Consider the following 20,765-nt stretch of genomic DNA (forward strand, 5'->3'; position numbering starts at 1 on the left):
AACGCTCATATAAATATTTGCCTATCCATTAAGTACATGTATTTTCTACATGGATACCAAGTTTCAAGTCAATCGGATGCATAGTTCAGTAGTATATAACGGAACATCCGTAAAAACCACTGTAGATTTACATAATAGTATTGATAGCGATTCTTTTACTTAGATATAAATACACTAAATGTTTTAGTGGTTCCCGGTGCTGCTGTCGATCTCCTTAGATATCACAGGACCGCTTCTCTTCAACTGGTTTTACTGGTGGTAGGACCTCTTGTGAGTCCGCACGGGTAGGTACCACCGCCCCGCCTATTTCTGCCGTGAAGCAATAGGCCGTTTCGGTTTGAAGGTTGGGGCAGCCCTTGTAACTATAGTGAGATCTTAGAACTTATATCTCAAGGTGTGTGGCGCATTTACGCTGTAGATGTCTATGGGCTCCAGTAACCAATTAACACCAGGTGGGCTGTGAGTTCGTCCACACATCTAAGCAATAAAAAAAAAAAATCGAAATAGACGAATTATTCGCGGCAAATATCGGTAGACTTTTTATTTATTTATTAGACTCACAATACACATTACAAGCTAAAAAGATACATAAAAAACACAAGTAAAAAGAAACAAAATCTGGCTTGCAACATAAGTTATGTGCCCACGACAAAACAAGACATTGTGCTGAATTTGTACAACAACGTTCCTTACAATTATACGTAATTATATTATTATCATTAGCTTTCACTAAGGAAAATTAAGGCCATTGCGCAGGATTAAGGTGAGCTTAGTTCTACTATAGATAAGTCCCTATGCATCAATGAATATGGAGTAATCACAGTCAGATGTGGTGCTAACGAATTGTCGAATATTACACTATTATCGTTGTCTAATATTAAAAAATCTAATGTTAGAAAAAAATAATCTAATATTAAAAAAAAAAAAGACATGCCCGCTGAGTTTCTTGCCAATTCTTCTCAGGACGGAGGCTAGTTCTTGTGAATTGGCGGTAGTTCTTTTGACGTTCAACAAGTATGTACTTTCATTTATGTTGAATATTTTTTTTTATTTGATTTGATTAATGTATATTATTTTATTTGAAGTCGAGGATCTGTTAGTTGAATTTACAAAACATTAATTTAAAGTTAAAGCTTCAAGCTTACGTTTCAAGTTCAAGAAAGAGGCATTCACGTTATTCGGGTCTATGAACTCTAGTGATTAAGAGATTCGTGAGCTTCTTCTGACGATTTACCACCGAAATTACATTTAAGAACGTCATCATTTTAATAACGTAAACATGATTATTATTCATAATTTGTTTTCGTAATTCTCTGCCTTGTAGATCCACTTAGGGATGTCAGTGTTTTATCTTTACCAATATTATAAAGCTGAATAGTTTGTTTGTTTGAACGCGCTAATCTCAGGAACTACTGGTTCGATTTGAAAAACTATGTCACTGTTAGATAGTCCATTTTTTGAGGAAAGCTATATATAGGCTATATAACATCACGGTAAAACCAATACAAGTGGAGCGCCAATAAAGAATGTTTCAAAATATTTTCACTTTCTACGTAAATGAAGTGGGGAGTAAAATTTAGCGTTATGCCAAAGTAACTGTTCCGCGCAGACGGAGTCGCGGGCAAAAGCTAGTCGATAGTAAAATTGTATTAAAATTTTGATAAACCCATATTTGGTACAAAAAAAATGAGATGTATATGTTAATGGTAGATAATTGTTTACATGTATTTCCTATCGTTGTACAAAAATTATCGTTTGTTTACAAAAAAAAGCCTAATAATTCGAATTTCCCCTTCGCTTCGGTAAACTCATGATATCGGGTAAAGGTATTGCGAATCTAGAGACAGAGGCTCGTCCGAGCGCACGTCCGTTCGATGAATAATTACACGCGACATGAGCTTTGTCGGCGTGGCTGTAATATTCTAACCGAATGTCGAATGTCGATTATCTATTTATGAAGCTCCGTCTCTAAAAAATCGACTGAACAGAGCGTATGGGCAGGGGTGTTGGTTAAAACGGCACCACCCCACCTCATTCCATGGGTGTCGGTAAAGGTTATTTACAGATTTAGCGTAACAGCGTTTTCTGAGCGTAACACTGCGATCTGCGTTTGCTAGTGGTTGGGCGTATCGTGAACCCGCCCCTATAGATATTACCCATAATTTATTTATTTATAAGTAAGTAGGATGGGTAGTGAAAGATCAAAATCTTCGACATCCCGTCCAGCAAAAATTGAAAAAAATTATATTGTTTTGTACAAGTGTGTACAGTTTGTGAAGTTTGCGTGTGTTAAAACTTCGTCGCCTAGTCGAAATTCCGATATAATCAAGCTAAGGTTTGTTGAAACAGCGTCTTTGCGTATTATAAGTAATTAGGACGGGAAGTGAAATATCAAAATCTTCCTCTTTCCGTCTAGCAAAAATTTTAAAATTTTTTTGAAATGATTTGTACAATTATTGTCATTCGTAAGTATCCGTATTAATCATGTTTACTCATTTTTGAAATTTGTGAAAACAAGGTTGTAGGATTCTGTTGTATTTATTGGTATTGTAACTATACTGAGACCTTAGAACTTGTATCTCGAGGTGGGTGGCGCATTACGTTGTAGATGTCTATGGGCTCTAGTAACCACTTAACACCAGGTGGGCTGTGAGCTCGTCCACCCATCTAAGCAATAAAAAAAAAGTAGTCAAGCTAAATAAAAACGTGTTAAAACTTCGTCGCCTAGTCGAAATTCCGATATAATAAAATAATACGACACGTCTCTTGCCTGCAGCTAAAAATGACTTTAAATATAGCCTTGATAGTCGACAGCTGGCGGTGTCCCGTCAGCCGGACGTCCTTTACAATACACACTCAATAATTCGTGTATATCGTGTCGCTCTTACGAAACCTGGGCCGCGTTTTGAATTTTAAACAATGTCTCTTGCAAGGCACTATTTGCGAGATACGAATGAGCCTTTGGTGAAATCAAATAATAATTACGCTGCGCTTATAATGAAACCAGCGCCTAGACCGTAATTTCTGTTAATGAAAACGTATATAAACGCTACTGATGGTAGGACCTTTTGTGAGTCCGCGCGGGCGGATACCACCACCTTGCCTATTTCTGCCGTGAAGCAGTAATGCGTTTCGGTTTGAAGGGTGGGGCAGCCGTCGTAACTAAACTTGAGACCTTAGAACTTATATCTCAAGGTGGGTGGCGCATTTACGTTGTGGATGTCTATGGGCTCCAGTAACCACTTAACATCAGGTGGGCTGTGAGCCCGTCCACCCATCTAAGCAATAAAAAAAAAGTATTTATTTTGAGTACATTTAATTTGTGAAGGCCAAATTATTGAACTTGTCCAGTTTTTTTTATTGCTTAGATTCGGCGACTTTCTATCACAGTTACTTTAGATGCGACAAAAACGGAGAGTCACATTCCAATTAGGCCCTTTAAACTGGTCTTCCTTTTCTTTATTTATTGCCTATATGGATTGACGAGCTCACAACCCACCTGGTGTTAAATGTTTACTGGAGCCCATAGACATCTACAACGTAAATGCCACCATCCACCTTGAGATATAAGTTCTAAGGTTTCAGTATAGTTACAACGACTGCCCCACCCTTCAAACCGAAACGCATTACTGCTTCACGGCAGAAATAGGCAGGGCGGTGATACCTACCCGTGCGGACTCAAGAGGTTCAATCACCATCAAAGCAGTCCTTCCCGTATAAGTTCCCGTGAAATTTGTTGATTGTTTATTGTAACTCGCGAGTATGTATCTTCGGAACGTCGCCGCGTTGTAAGAATAGCTAAAAATATCACAAAAACACTTACATTCAATCGCGTGATGTCTGTTAAATGACATTGTAGTTAATATGCAATTAATTTAACTGTTATAATATTTTAGGTTTACTTCGCACATAATCGTTCAAAAACAATGGTGTTTTTGATGGAGTCCAAAAACCTTATTTGTGACTTGAATATGTTAGCTAACGCGTAATATATGCCTATAAATAATTATTTGATTTTATTCTTCTTCATCTGGGTGTTTTAAAGAGCTTTCATGTTTATGTAATGTTTCACTTCTCTTTTATTTATATGTATTTTCTTCTAGCTATAACAACAAATAGGTATGTATTTCTAACTAACGATTCAAATTCGATGGTTTGTCGTATCTAAGTTTGGAAAAGAAAAATAAATAACTCGAAAAATATTTCCATTCGTTCTCAGAGCGTTTTATGTGTCACTTCGATAAAGCGGCACGACACGAGAATCCTCTCATCCTAGCCGCCGAAAACTACATAGCCGATCCTGCGGACCGAATGGTACACATTCGACGTCACCCAAAACACGTCATTTTGGATCCTCCTGATCCACTAACGGTGCTTTTAGGTACCCCAAGCATCGGTCATCGTTCTCGTCGAACCCGTCGCTTGCGACGAAGGGCTCGGCGATTAAATTAATCCACAGACACAGTCCACTGAGTTTCTCGCCGGATCTTCTCAGTGGGTCGCGTTTCCGATCCGGTGGTAGATTCTGCAAAGCACGGCTCTTGTTAAGGTTTGTGTTATCGACATCGTCAGGCTTGAGCCCCGCGAGCTCACCTACTAGTTAAGGTTACGCTGAAATGATCTCTCAAGACCATCAGTTTAGGTAGAAAAAAAAAAGTTTTATGTGAACGCTATTGTCGCACGGTCGTGTTTCTCATGCTTTACATTCGGTTTCTCTAATGGTATACAGTGAGAAACTTAACGTTTGTACAAGAAATAATTACGAGTAAAGTTCAAAGACTTTTATGGCTGTTTCGGTGACGTGCACTGGCCGTGGTTGGTTATATTATGTTCGGCGATTGTTTCGTAACATTCATACTGGTTACGTTGAATATTGGAGTTTATATACACAGTATTTAAGGCTTAGTTTGTTTGGTTTATAACTTGAGCAACATACATGAGCGTGGTATGGACATGTGATGCGTAGAGAGAAGATGCATGTGACTAGGAGATGTATGGAAATGGTAGTGCAAGGTAGAGGGGAAGAGGTCGACCAAAAAAGACATGGATGGAGTGTGTGAATGGGGGATATGAGAGAGAGAGGAGTGAGTGTTGAGATGACGGCTGATAGAAAAGAATGGAAGAGAAAAATTTGCTGTGCCGACCCCACCTAGTGGGATAAGGTGGAGAAAAAGAAGAGAACTTGAGCAACATTCAAATGAATTAAATTTTTTACTTAAAAAAAACCGTAATATGGGACATGGTTGTACTCTAGAGAGCTTATTAGGAGCAAATTTTGTGTATCAGACCTATATACCTAGTCAGGTCATAAATTCTGTCACATGTTTAATGTAAAATAATTGAAACAAGTTTATTCATTATGTAACCATTCATATACCAAAATGAACTTAACAAAACATAGATTCTTATGACACTAAAGTTTATTCAAAATGACCTCCGTGATTTTGAATACAGGCCTTCAATCTGCGCGGCCAGTCGTCTATCGCAGCACGAACGAGGTCCATGTCAATATCGGCGGCTGCCTTAATCAAGGATGTCTTGAGTGACTCCAAATTGGGATGAGGCTTTGAGCACGCCTTTTCCTCCAAGTGTTGCCATATCTTGTAATCTAACGGATTCAAATCTGTACTGGAGGAGGGCCAGTCTTCGTGCCGGATGAAGTCGATTTCACGCGCCGCCAGCCAGTCTTGTGTGCTCTTCGCTCTATGAGCTGGCGCCGAATCTTGTTGGAATACCCAGTGCCTGTTATTGAACATGGTATGAGAAACAGGTTCCACAAGGTTCGTCAGGACTGTATTTTGATACACAACTGCATTCGTTTTTACACCTTTCTCACGAAAATTTACCTCTGTTAAGCCCCAATAAGAAACTCCCAACCATACCATGAGCGAGGATGGAAAATGACCTCGTTGGACACGCGGAATACGGTTGCTCGCTTCTTCACTACTGTGTGCGTACACCTTATCATTTTGTTTGTTGTAGCTCTCTTCTACGGTAAAAATTTTTTCATCCGAAAAAAGAATTTCCCGATATTTTTTTCCCGCGTACCGCTTCAACAAAGCGCGGCATCTCTTCAGTCTCAGGTTCATTAGACGAGCATTCAAACGATGTCCTGTTTTTCTTCGATATGCCCGAAGCTCTAAGTCTTCATTTAACACCCTTTTCACCGTGGTTCTGCTTAACCCCATCTGAAGGGCCAACAGTTTCTGCTTACGTTTGGGATTTCTTTGAATTCGCGCCTTCACAGCTTTTATCACTGCTGGAGTCCTAACAGACCGAGGGCGACCACTTCTTGACCTGTCATCTACACTAGAGTCTTCATTGTATCGTTTGATGGTACCATAAACGAATCTTTTGGTTACATTCAAATTTTTCAGTATGTTAAAAATTTGAATTGGCGCGTAACCGCAACGATGCAACGCAATAACTGCAACACGGTCTTCTTTAAGCGTCCACTCCATATTTAAAAATGAGTAAAATTCTAAAAGTATACATTTTAATTTTCATGAACAATTCGAAATTCGAATTCAATAAACTTTTTTGTGGCCAGCATTCTAAAAGAAAAGTTTTTACTGTGTGACAATACTTATGACCTGACTAGGTATCTAGTTTATGTTATGTCAAATTTTATAAGAATTGAGATGAGTGCCTAGCGAGGTCTTATCATCGAATAGGTGAATGCAACATTCAGTACGTGTAAATCATTATAAACATTTATCAATAGCAAAAATTTTAAGTAACGAATCAATGCAGACAAAAATCAGTTTTATGTTCTGGGTCGAACAGCTCTGTACTGCTAAACCAACAAACCGTTTCGATTTTACCAAATGATGCGAAGTTTCTTATTTACATGAAACATTAAGAATTATATGTAAATATATTTTGAAAATCTCTATTGTTTGTATGTTTAGAATAATTTGATCTTTTATAATTGTACCAGCTTGAGATTCATAAGGGAGTTTCTTGTGGTAATAAAACTCCAGCACTTTGATATTATTCTTATAATATTTAAATTGGGAGATGTACTACAGCGTACTTGAAGAGCGGGTAGTGAATGATTGAATGATAACGAAATACAATAATATGTTGCTATACAGTGATGCTTAGCGCCTTAGAAGACTAGCGTCTTTGACATTGCTATAAAAGAATTGAAGGCACTGGCCTGAACAATAATATATAAATTACATAACTAACTGCTGGTACTGGTGGACATCAAGTGAGTCCCCACGTGTAGGTACCACCACCCCACCTACTTCTGCCGCGAAGCAGTAATGCGTTTCGGTTTGAAGGGTGGGGCAGTCGTTGTACTGTTAAAACTGAGACCTTACAACTCATTTTTCGACGTCGCCCAAAGCACGTCATTACGGATCCTCCTGTTCCATTAACGGTGCTTTTAGGCACCACAAGCACCGGTCACCGACCTCGTCGAACCTGTCGCTTGCGACGAAGGGCTCGTCGAGCGAACTAACCCATAGACACAGCCCACTGAGTTTCTCGCCGGATCTTCTCAGTGGGTCGCGTTTCCGATCCGGTGGTAGATTCTGCGAAGCACTGCTCTTGCTAAGGTCAGTGTTAGCAACACTCCGGTTGAGCCCCGTGAGCTCACCTACAAACGTTAGGGCGAAGCTGAAATAGCCTCTCAAGGCTATCAGCATAGGTAGGGACAAAAAAAAACAACTCATGTCTCGAGGTGGGTGGCGGCATTTGCGTTGTAGATGTCTATGGGCTCCGGCTACCACTTAATACCAGGTAGGCCGTGAGCTTGTCCATCCCTCTATGCAATAAAAAAAAAAGATCTATTATATGTTTTAATGAATGAAATGTTTTAATATTTACGAAATATTGACCCAAGATTGGAGATTTTGTTCTAAAGTGCTCATGTTTGTTTGCATAAGCGAATACGTTGTACAATGTGTGAAATGATTTGGTAATTCTGAAAGTTTCAATAAATCTTTCGTATCTTGTGTAATTAAAAAAATATATTATTAATTAAAAAATAAACAATAAATTAGTAATCGTGAAAAGACTCATCTATCACGTTTCGTTTTTTTTTTTTTTTCATAGGTACCTACGGCATGTTTCTTTTCTTTTGAATTATGAATTTAATGAATGTTTTCTTTCTTTACAGGTTTAGATAATCGGTTACCGAATTCCAGGAGTTCAGTGTCGCCGTGAGTATTCGAATTGATTTTTGTAATTAATTAGTAATTTTTTTAAATTTTCTTTGGATATTTAAATCAATATCGAGACCATATTGATAATGTGGAATATTCTTTTTTTCGATATCGATAATTCGTATGTCCTTAGTATTGTACGTTCGGCTCGAAATTGAGACAAATAGAGAATCGATATAATTATAAAAATATTTATTTTTCAAATACATCCTTACGCTCCCGGTAATAACATATTACATATTTAATTTTATAGACGTATGGTCATAATAAATAATAAGTTAAAAATGGTTTTCAAAGAATCTAAAAACTAGATATACTATTCTATATATACCATACTTTTAAATATACCATTTTACCATATATGTAGTACCATTCATTCTGAGCTCTAAGTTAATTATGGCTATTTCTGCCGCGTAACAGCACACAGAACATCAAATTTGCAATTGAGACTTCGATCTCTCAGGGTGGGATGGTGGCAGTAATTGCGTTATCATGTTTATGGCCCTTGGTTGGCTCGTCTGTACATCTAGAGCAGGGACTCCCAAATTTATTTTGTCTACTGCCCACTTTGAGAATAAATTATTTTTCAGCGCCCCCATTTTTTCATATACTTAAAAACCACTATAGTGAGACTTTAGTCGGTGTCTAAGAGTCCTCTTAAAAATCCTCTTAGAAATTACAAATCGCCTCCCAAGCTTCTGCACAACGCTTTCATTTTTTTCTGGGTCTATTACCACCCCCCTTTAGGCCTGCTGCGCCCCCAGGGAGGCGTATCACCCACTTTGGGAAAGACTGATCTAGAGCAAGACAAAAAAAGGTTAATTAATTTTCATAGAGATAATTTGATATGTGTGTGTGTTTTGCAGTGATGTCGTTAACAAGGACCTTGGTTTGTCGGAGAGTGACGATGAAGTCGCCGCAGCAACGCACACTCTTGGACCGTGAGTATTTAACAAAGCTAATATAGTTTATTTATAACGTTTGTTCTTGTCCAGTCAGTAACCGCTCACAGCAGTCACGTACGGACAGAAGAAGGACAGGATAAAAAAAATCTCTGTATTTATTTGATCATAAAAGTTTGAGAAGTTAAACTTCTTTAACGCCAAAGGTAGAGAGAAAGTAAGAGAGACATCAGTGTTTCAGTTTTTTTTGCATTTAGAATTCGTTACACAAGAACGTTGCACATAAATTAGACTTTAAAAAAAAATTTTAATTTTCACAAACAAGTCGATTTAGTGTCATACATTTATCGATAAATTGATTGGGAAGGCTCACTTCAATCGGTGTGATGTAATAACTCAGTAAATGTCCAATACCAGGCCCATATCACCGATGGGATCGAACAGTCCGACTTCGGGCAGTTCGTCCCCATCCGACTCGGAGTCGGAGTCCTCGTCAACGGAGTCGAGCGTGTTGGCCGCCGCGACGACCCCCGCCACCTCGGAGCTCCCCGCGGCGCCCGCACAGAGCGACTCCTGGAGCCTCGTCAACTTCGCCCCTCCCCCCGCCCAACCCCCGGACAACAACTACGAAACGGGCAAGGAATTGAGACATGCCTTGGCCGATGTCAAGGGAAAGGTGAGTAATGCTAATATAAATAATTTGGTTTACAACAAAAGTAACGAGAAACATCTGTGGCTCAATTGATACGACTGTTACTCGACACATATGATAAGCTCTATATTTATTATATTTATAAGTGAATATGTACATACCTTTTTTTCCTACGTATTCGCGGGTGAGCTCACGGGTTCAACTTGAGAGAAATACATACCTACCTAACATAATAAGTACAAACGTATTTCACGACGAATGAATAATAACATCGTGTAATAACATTCAATCCACAGAATAAATAAATTTGTAGGATATCTGCTAATAGCGTACGCTGCTAGCCCTTCAAAGATTTTTTTTATTGCTTAGATGGGTGGACGAGCTCACAGCCCACCTGGTGTTAAGTGGTTACTGGAGCCCATAGACATCTACAACGTAAATGCGCCACCCACCTTGAGATATAAGTTCTAAGGTCTCAGTATAGTTACAGCGGCTGGCTACCTTCAAATCGAACCCACCCTTCAAACCGAAACGCATTACTGCTTCACGGTAGAAATAGGCAGGGCGGCGGTACCTACCCGAGCGGACTCACAAGAGGTTCTACCACCAGTAATAAAGTACTACCAGCTTCCATATTTGTGTCACTTAATGTGCCACGGTCATTATAAAATACAAATTAGACATCGCCTTTTCTCAAGTTGGCTTAACTTGTGATGTCCTTGGACTCCGGCAACCTTTGAGGACCGTGATCTTTCGAAACTAAAAAAAAAACTGAATTGAAAAAAATAAATTTCCAGAAAGAAACACCCTGTAGTTTCTTCGAACAATCATGGTTGACCGTGCACCGCCCTTTTATTCACATATTATTACTTTAGTCCATTCTAATAGATTATTGGATTTGACTACCTAGAGAATATGATGTAATAGATTATATTTTTGAAAAATTTATTCAAGTATCAAAACTAAATGAGCCATGTAAAAGAGGTACATAGTTTAAATTCCCCATTAAACTTTAACCGCCACGTAAAAAAATGTATAGTCTGCTAAATTTCCTTCCCAGGTTTCAAGTTAACGCAACGAATTAATTTCCCACGAAATACATTATTATTCTGTTTAAAAAATCAATGGAAATCGTACACGTAATCGTAATTCAATCGGTATTAATTTTATAGCAACTAAGTCTCCCGCAGTCGAGAAACCATTTCACAGGTGTCGAGTTCCCAATGATAAACACTTCCCAGTACCCGGAGATCTTACTAAGCACAATTATCTGACCGATGGACCGACCGCTAAGTTATTAAGTCATTCGCGATACAGTTCGCCTCGGTAATAGGACGTTGGCGTTTCGGTATTTTTGCTTTCAACAATATTCGGCCGATAGTAGAGCATCTCGATTAGATTTCGAATCGTTCGATTTAGCATTGTCCAAATTAATCAAGTGATCGAAATTATACTATGGTTAGCACTGAAGCTGTCGCTGACCATAAGTGTATTAAAGTTTTGTCGAAAAAGAATTGGCGTCGTTCTTTTTCCAATTTCAAAGATAATTCGGATTGTAAGATGTCAATGAAAGAAGAAGATAAACTGAAGTACGCTCTGTGGCGAGCAGTCGCCGGAATCAACGACAGCGTTACCGATTCGTCAGAGGTTAAATACATAAATAAGTTTGTTCCTCTTTCTATTCGTACACTCTTGACAAAGTGGTCGTGGTCATGCATCAGTCGGATCCTGCGATACCGATGCGACGCCATGTGGCACGATGTTTCGCAGAGTGAGAGCAATCATTTATGTTGGAGTGAGTTACAGATTTTATGAGGGCGGTCCATCGTGTTGGAGATCGTCCGCAAGATCTTTTGCCCTCGATTTTCCCTTGCACCACCAACCGCTCAATGGAGTCCTCATTACGAGTGTTAAGTTTGTATATCTGGTAATTGAAGGCCGTCATTGTAATGATAATTTTGATTTCAGAGTCCAATATCAGAGATGTCGGACTCGGAAACGTCGTCGCCCTCTCCCGGCGCCGGACGGCGGGCGCGGTCCCACACGAACAACAGGATGTCGGCCGCTTCAAGCGATGACGATACCCCTCATCATTCTTCGGTCAGTTTCATTTCGTACCTTTCAATATCTTAATAGCGCATTTAACTTGCCCTGTTTTCCTAACGCTAAAACAATATACCGAAAGAAAATTTAAGTTTTATAAACATATCGAATATTTGCAGACGTCACCACGCGTAACGGCGTCGGGGCCCCAGAAACGAGGGCGACCCCCAAAAACGCGAGGCTCCGACGAACGTCCTGCGAAGAAGAGACGCGGCCGTCCCCCTAAGGCACGCGCTCCCTCCCCCGCGGCTGGAGCATCGCCCGCCGCCGCTCCCTCCCCGCCCCCCGCCGCCCCGCCCGCGCCTGACAGCGACGTCGAGCCTGATCTGCCGCATCATCACCATGCGCAGACAGACACCAAGACACACATTTTCCGCAGAGTTCGTATATGTTCATTAAATTTATTGCTATCGAATTTTATTAATTACACTAAATATCTTTCAATTCAATCATTATCTTCTAGGTCTTCACCCCGAGAAAGGTCGAAGAAGGTGGAGGCAAGGGCGGTAAAGGAGGAAAGGGAAAGGGAAGCAAAGCTAAACCTCAAGTGACGATCATTGAAGCGACCGCGCCCGAGTGCTGCGCCGACGACGAGGAGCGGAGGCGGAGGGAGCGGTCCTGCGAGAGGAGACACGACGAGGCGCTCGCGAGAGTCTCCCCTCCGCGAGTCGTGGAGCCGCCGGCTCGCGTCCGGGACGAACGGTCTCCGTACCGAGCCGACAGACACCTACTCGACCGGCCGCTTAGCGAACGACTCGCAGACCGGCTCGCGGCCGAGCGGGCGGCCGACCGACATCGGGACCGGATATCCCGAGAGCGGACTCCCGTCGAGCGCGCCCCGCCCGAGCGACGCTCCCACGAGCGGCTCTCCGATCGGACGGAGCTCGACCGGACCTCCGCCGAGCGTATCAACTCCGAGCGACAGGCGACCCGCGACCGATCCACGGAGCCGTCCGTCCAGCCTCGGCTGTCAGCGGACAAATTACCGTACGACCGGCTGTCGGTCGAGAAGCCGACGCACGACCGACCGTCAACGGACCGAACGCACGACCGAATGCCAACGGACCGGACCCACGACCGGACGACAACGGACCGGACACACGACCGGACGACAACGGACCGGACACACGACCGGACGACAACGGACCGGACACACGACCGGACGACAACGGACCGGACACACGACCGGACGACAACGGACCGGACACACGACCGGACGCCGACCGAGCGAACGTCGCACGAGCGGCTCGAGAAACCGTCCCGGATACCACCGAGTCGGATAGACCGGCTCACGGAGAGTAAAACATCAATAGAGCGGCTGGCGGAGAGCAAAACCGCGATAGAGATAAAGCCGGAGCCGGAACGCGTCACGGAGCGTGAGGTCAAGCGTGAGGTCCATCGCGAGGTGCAAGTGGAGCGGGTCGAGCGGTACGTGAAAGCGGAGGCTGACGTCGGCTCTGGACTCAAGCGGCCCTCCGAGGAGCTCTGTTCTAACGGTGAGCACCACGACACATTCCTAAACTGGTCTCGAAATGGAGGCTCAATAAAGTAAGTGTTGTTTTCGAAGTCTTATCTATGGTATGCGTGTCGACAGTGGCTGAGCGGCGCCGGTCCCGGTACGTGGTCCGCATCCCGCTGAGCCGTCTGCGCATGGAGGTGGTCCGAGCGCTGAACCGTCCGCAGCCCCCCGTCAAACGGTTGCTCACTCCTCATGTCGAACAGGTAATCTATACATTAATACGTGAATCAGAAACTTTGTACCCCTCTACGAAAATTGCGCGGACGGAGGAGTATGAAATTCCCCACACTTATAGAGAATATAGAGAAGGAGTGCAGATGGTAATATTTTTTTAAATTATGCATTAAAAATACATTAAATCAATAAAGAAAACATTACACACACTATCATGTATTTGACACACACAGATACATATAATTATACTATTTGTTTATTGTCAATTGTCAAACTTTTGTTATTCTTTAAAGTCTGTGGTCAAATTTAGAACAGATTAGTATTGTTTGTCTTTAATATTATTTGTCTATATTGCAGTCTCTCAAATATTAAGTGTATAATCTATGGTGCAGTCTTGGCGAAATCTGTGATTATAGAAGTATAGACAATAGAACCAATAACAATGTTCAAACTTATAATTTCAATTAATAATAGTCGAACTTCGACTACTGCGGTGACCACTAGTATATATTTATTTGTTAAAATAATTGTTTGTTTGTTCCCAGGGCGGCGAGGTAGCCAACAACCACGAGCGGTCCAGCACCGCCCCTGAACAAACTCCAATCTACTTCTCGTACTTCGAGAGACTTCCGGCCGACGCTCTCTCCGACGAGGAGAAGGATCACAAGTACGTCGTCAAATATATTTTTTAAGGGATTTTATGACTCTTTATCTATTATCTTTCTTATCTCTTTATCTATTTATGAAGATATGAGATCTTTTTAGTCATGTCTTATTTTAATTTATATTCATATTTTTATGAAAAATGATATTATGGAGTGAAATGAAATGTAGATGATTAATTTGAGACATTAATCAACTGGGATGAAATTAAATGATATGAAATGAGATGATATGGGATGTAGTATAATCTCAGTAAAATGGTGGTCATTTACTGAGACATTTTCAATGGACTTTTTGGAAGATCCCGAAGTTAATTTACGTTCAGCAACTTTGTTTCCTTTTCCCACATTGGTGCACTTTCACAGATACTAAATAGTCAATAAACCATCGTTATTACACATTTAGAACCTGTAGAAACACTTATTAGACAAAATAAAACAAATCACACAACTTCACTCCTCGCGTTCCCGCCAAAAAGTCTCATTAATCTTATGAGTAAACCTTCCACAGATATTACTTAGTAGAAGCGAAGAGGCTCAGGAGCGCGGCGGAAGCGGAACAGGATCCATTGTCCCGAGTGATGCTGTACCTAGAGTCGGTTCTCTGTTTCGTCCTGACCGGTCGGGTCCTTGAGCTGGAGTCCGACACTAAAGGCGCCTTCACGATATACCGAGAGACAATCGAGTACATCAAATCGATACATTCGATGCCCCAGCGCTTCAGGGCCTCCCCTCACGATACATTCAACAAACTCGATATACTCAGGTTAGTGTTGTGCAAGGAAATCGATTTGCTCGACCCGAATGATCGTATTGAACACTGTACATTTTTTGAAAAATATATCGATACATAATACTAAATATCGATATTTTATTTTTCGCAGCCTCCGAGTACAGGCTCTGCTCTACCTGCGAATGTTCAAAATGTACAATCGTGAAGTCAAGGAATACAATAAGATAGTTCACGAATATCAGCAAAAGGTGAGTAAGGTAAATATATTGTTTGTATCATATAATATATATATATTTATTTTAAATATTATTTAAGTACGTTCTAAGTACATATTATTTTTATTTAACATAAAATTATTTGTCAAACAAAATACATATTACAAATTGAAAACGAAAAATGTTATTAATGGTAGATGCTGATATTAAACATTTAATGGCTCATTGTTAATAGTTGCTTAAAAAAAGTATTGATATAAATTAAAATGAAAACTACAAAATGTTAGAGACATCTGAAATCTTTGAATCGTATATAAACAATGAGTTTGTGGGAAGTATAACTATGTACTGTCATCCTTATTATTTTAAAAGTACCAACAGAGTAAATTAATATGTAAAGCTATTTAAAAAATTGTACATTTGATTCTTGAATTCCCCTGTATTGATTCTGATGCAAGATCCCTTAATTCAATAGAATGCGGATTTATTTAGAGAAATATGTTATTACCCTGACAAGGTCCGGATATTAGGGCAAAGTAATAAAATTGAAAAATTGTCATGGGTCTTTGATATGTTTGCGAATTTCAAAGTTAAGTAAATATCTTGAAGTTGGTGACAAATATTATATCCTTAGATTCCATTACACATATCAAGTTAATAAAAGCGTGGGAAAATAATTAAAAACTGAAAAGTACGCAAACAAATAATTGTCACTAAAATTGAATCGGCTCTTTGGTTTTTTTGTTCTCCTCTCGAAAACATACTTACGTTTCGTATAAACTTAAGTATCGACAACTGAATGGTTCGTGTTGTCGCACAGCCGGCGCTGGCGGAGTCGGTGTCGCCGCTGTCCCCGTCCCCCTCCCCCGCGGGGTCCGTGGGGTCGGTGGGGTCGGCGTCGTCCGGGTACTGCTCTCTCGCTCACTCCGTGCCCGCGCATGCGCACCAGGCGCTGCTGCTGCTCACCAAGTACTACGCCTTCCTGTACGTGGCGCACGACCTGTGGGAGCAGGCCGACGGACTCTGCAGGCTCAGGGCGAACCAAGGTCGGTGCCATTTCGCTTCCACGACCGACCAACATATCGGTTCTAGTCTGTAACTATACTTGAGATCTTAGAACTTATATCTCAAGGTGGGTGGCGCACTTACGTCGTAAATGTCTATGGGTTCCAGTAACCACTTAACACCAGGTGGGCTGTGAGCTCGTCCACCCATCAAAGCAATAAAATAAAAGAAATGTCTTGTGCAAAAATTGATTTAAATAATAGTATTATAATGATTTATTTAATAGAAAGCGTGTGTTTTTTGTTTTTTCAGATCTTTTCATAGCGGTGGATCGGAAGTGCGGTCCTCTGTCTCTTTCTTCGACGTTTAGGCACCTCGTCCAGTACGTGCGATATGCGATATCGCTACTGAAGAACGCTCAAAGGGAGTGACTACACGCCTGCCGCCCCTTGTGTCGGCGCGCACATGTATGACGCACGAACAGACAATCGAACTCTCTGCTATATATGTACATATAGTGTATAAACAAAAATTAATAATAAAAAAATTTATAAAAACAGGAAACGTCAATGAAACAAATAGGTCGCTTGTTTCGTAAGTTGTAAAGTTTTTTACGTGATAAAATTTTAAAGTTTTACGATTCGGTACAAAGAGAGCAATAAATAATAAATAATAATACGTGTTGAACGTCTGTGTTGGCAACACTAAGTGTTATTATATGTGTTGTCATTTAATAATTATAATAATAATAATGCCAATAAAAGTTTTAAGAATTGTTGTATCACATTTTTTTTTATTCGTATTATTTAACTTACACATGTGCAATGAACTGTCAGACAACATCACACGGTGCGTTTATGTATACATTTTTTTTTTCGACGTCTTAATATTTGGTCAGACAAAGAAACGTTGGTGAATGAATTATTCGAAAGAACACTGTGATAAGAAATCTATACATTTTGAATCTATCGATATCGATAATGAATTTGTATCGATTTTTATTATGCGAGACGATCCTCGCGTATTCACATCACTAAAGCAACGACTGTGATAACGTGTTATCGATATCGATAAATCGAACGCAACGGTCTGGACAAAATAATTTATATTCAATATAATTATTTAAAAGTATCTATTTATTTTTAAAACATGTACATCACAAAATGAAAGTCAATTTGGAACAATTATCAGTATATTTTAGCTCGTACTCTTCTTTGAAATCCTATTGAGGTTAAAAGAATTCACGTGTCGATAGTACTCCCGGTCGCATAATAATCGATTAATAAACTATATATAATCGGAAACTCGCATTCGTAACTCCCCGAATATCTATGACCAATATGAATATTGTAAATCTGTAAATAGCTTCGTTGCCTAGCAACGGATGACGTCGGACACCCACAGACTATGTAAATACCTGATAGTGTCATCATATCTTAAGCGATTTTGTTTTGTAGTCGGTACCCGTACTGGTTCTTCGGGATCATTTATACAAGACAGTTCGAGCGTGGGCCAAATATCGAGTATATTCTTAATATCTCAACATGTAAGGGAACACTTTTAGAATTTCGCAAAAAGATTTTTCTCGTGTATTTTAATTGTTTTCGCTTCGATTTTAGCGCGTGAACGTATGTTTGTTTATATTATTCCAGTTGTTTCCGCTTGACGAAGGCAGTCGTATCGTGTCAGGATTGTACCAAATTCACAACCAAGATAAAACGCTACTTGATGTTCGGAACGCAAGTTCAGATACAAATAGTTACAAATTCAAATGATTTTTTTTTAAAAACTCAAATCCGAAGAGGTATTGCTTGATTTACAATTTACATCACAGAACAAATTGTTCGAACAATGAAAACGTATGCATAAATATTTTTAACGTACACATACATATCAAATTATTTATTTAATTTTCTTTCGTGGTCATCATATTTGATAAAAAAAAAAATATTTTTTTTTTCATATCGGAACTAAACTGTTATTTTATCACAATCATTTACGTGTCTTGCTAGATTAAATTAAAATAAACAATATATTTAAAAATCGATTACCCTACTACATGATACTTTGATTATTATTTTTTAAATTAATGTGATTTAAATTAATTTCCAACGACAATAATACTCTGTTAGAAATGCTAGATTCTTTTAAAAAATATATACAATTAAAAAAATGATCGCGGTGCGGTCAGGCACCGGCTCGTGTCGCACTGAATGACGAACAAAAACGCAATTCGTTTAATTCCATTTTAGTTGAAATAATTATTAATATTTTAATTGCAATGTCCGGTGTGCGTCAGCGCGTCAATCCACCCGCAATATACTTTTCGCCATTCAAACAACAATATTATATCACTCGGTTGTACGGTTCGTTTTTAAAAATAATAATTACGTTGTGATTGTAAATAAACATAATATAAACTAATTATATTATAGATTTTGTAATCGATATACATACGTGTTAGTGCCAGATAGGATTTTGTATGAATGTTTACAGTGAGACCGCGTTCGTTTTGATCGACAAATATAAATATATATATATATATATATATGAATGTCATCGATGCCTTGTAAATAATATTGAGTTAAGTAGTTTTCACTCGATTGTAATTATTATAGTATATCGTCATCGCAAATTTTAAATCTCCTATGTGTAGTATTCGAGAAAAAATAATAAAACTACCTCTTATATGCAAATTTTTTTTTAGCACATACGATATCTACTTTACAATAAAATGCAAACCGATACTTAGATTTTTTTAAGATTGACGCGTAATAAATTGAAATTTTGAGATAATATGCAAAAATGACATTTTTTGCTGAGTATTCAAAATAACTTTCATAATTTTGGCCCCGAAATCTCACATTGGAGATTTTAAATTTGCAACGACGATATATTTATTATATTTGTGTGTAAGGTTCGGCGAGCGATGTACGGGGCCTGGCGTGTGTGATTTATACGTGATTTATATTTTTTTAAATGTATCGTCGAGCTAGCAGCGTTCATTTAGTGTAGTCTAGCCTAATGTTAGTACCGTTACCGGCCGAGAGATGGCGCTGTTTTATTATTATTTTGTGTCCCATTAAGTCTACTTAAACGAATCGTATGGATTAATTATAACGTGTGAATCCGGACGTTAGCTAACGTCGAACGATATAGCAATAAAGAGAGCAATGAATAATAAATAGAAATTATATTATTATTATTATTGCGTATGAAATGTTTACGTGAAAACGTGTGGGGCGGGTGTTTGTTGTATTTGTTGTTAAGAATGTGGATAATAATTGTTAAGAGTGTTTTTCACGAAGCTTCCATATATATATATATTTTTTTTAAGATATGGATTTTTAAAACGATGATGATTCCAATGACGATTGAATTGTACTGAGCTTGTGATTTGACGTAATACCTTGAATGAATATATTATTATTTTTTTTAGGTAATTTTAGTTAATTATGAAATTGTCGTGTTGATTTTTGTTATTTTTTTTTTGTTTTCATCATCATAATATTGTCATGGCTTGTTTTTTTTTTTTTTGTAATATCAGTACAAAATGTTTACACGTTTTAATTGATCTATTTTACGTGTCCTATTCTTAATTAACATCGAAATTTAAAAAAATTAGTTTAATTTAAAATAATAATTATTATTATATTATATTGAAATCGGTACTTACCCGCACAAATATTTATTTTCTTTATTTATTGTTATATTTATTTTCTCGAGCACCCGATGCGAAGTTTACTTAAGTTTATAAAAAAAACACCTACATCTTTTTTAAAGATCTGTCGATTATCTATACTATACCGGATTGATCTAATTATATGCACACGTTGGCTTTACGTTTTATTGAATAAAAAAAAAAAGACATTTTTTTTAGATTAAATTCAAAATTTATTTAATTTGTTTTCGTTAATTTTAAAACATTTTCGTTGTCATATTGTTTTGTTGCTTATTTAACTCGACCTTTAGAAATTTCCCGATTAACGATAGTTAGTTATGTACTAATACATTTTCTCCTAATTTTAAGGTGTATGTTTGCACAAAAAACTCGGTAATTAAGTTACCCATCTTATGTCCTCGCAAGAATCCTTCGAGTCCTTAAATCTCAATTTTTAAATTATTAAGCCCCAAAATTGAAACCAAATTTTGACATTATAAGAAGCACTCCCGAACGCCGCGGAGGTGTTTTCGATTTTAGAAAAATTGTAAAATATTGTTTTATTATTTTTCTTTTTTTTTTGTAATAGCATCTTGTGTTGATAGCGTGTATAATTTGTTTTATACTCGAGTTAAGATTAAGTATAAATTTGTTTTGCTCTTATTTTATTATTTTGTGTAGTTGTACCTTATGTTATCAATGATAGAATACATTAATTTTATGTATCAACCATTTGTTTTTTTTTTTCGTTTCCGCTTTTTTTTTCCTTATTTCGCCTCAATTTTCATCAACTCACGTAATTAAATAAGATGTATTAGCGTAGTAGATATTGTCAATTCACACCTATCGAATATTGGATCAACACAAAATACCTGCCTACGAAGACACCCGATTAATTAACTAGATAAAGATTGTATCCATAAAAACAATCAAATGTGAGATTACTAGCTTCTATGATATTTTGA

At 38.6% G+C, this 20,765-nt stretch overlaps 1 protein-coding gene across 6 annotated transcripts in view; it reads left to right on the plus strand.

Annotated features, from left to right (window-relative positions):
• lilli (AF4/FMR2 family member lilliputian) overlaps positions 1-20,529 on the plus strand; it is a 313,418-nt gene extending 292,889 nt beyond the window's left edge. For 5 of the 6 annotated variants that reach the window (XM_089740009.1, XM_089740006.1, XM_089740010.1 and 2 more), the window contains 12 exons: positions 8,129-8,171; positions 9,041-9,115; positions 9,494-9,752; positions 11,697-11,828; positions 11,951-12,211; positions 12,295-13,327; positions 13,426-13,553; positions 14,070-14,191; positions 14,698-14,952; positions 15,071-15,176; positions 15,955-16,180; positions 16,452-20,529. In XM_089740009.1, coding sequence (XP_089596135.1) covers positions 8,129-8,171; positions 9,041-9,115; positions 9,494-9,752; positions 11,697-11,828; positions 11,951-12,211; positions 12,295-13,327; positions 13,426-13,553; positions 14,070-14,191; positions 14,698-14,952; positions 15,071-15,176; positions 15,955-16,180; positions 16,452-16,570 — 2,759 coding nt within the window. In that variant the 3' untranslated portion in view covers positions 16,571-20,529. The remainder of the gene's footprint in view (positions 1-8,128; positions 8,172-9,040; positions 9,116-9,493; positions 9,753-11,696; positions 11,829-11,950; positions 12,212-12,294; positions 13,328-13,425; positions 13,554-14,069; positions 14,192-14,697; positions 14,953-15,070; positions 15,177-15,954; positions 16,181-16,451) is intronic. The other variant, XM_028173976.2, reaches the window with a different exon arrangement.
• The last annotated feature ends 236 nt before the right edge of the window (positions 20,530-20,765 follow it).

This window comes from Bombyx mandarina, chromosome A1 (genome assembly GCF_030267445.1).
Source record: "Bombyx mandarina strain Sakado chromosome A1, ASM3026744v2".
Taxonomy (NCBI): Eukaryota; Metazoa; Arthropoda; class Insecta; order Lepidoptera; family Bombycidae; genus Bombyx; species Bombyx mandarina.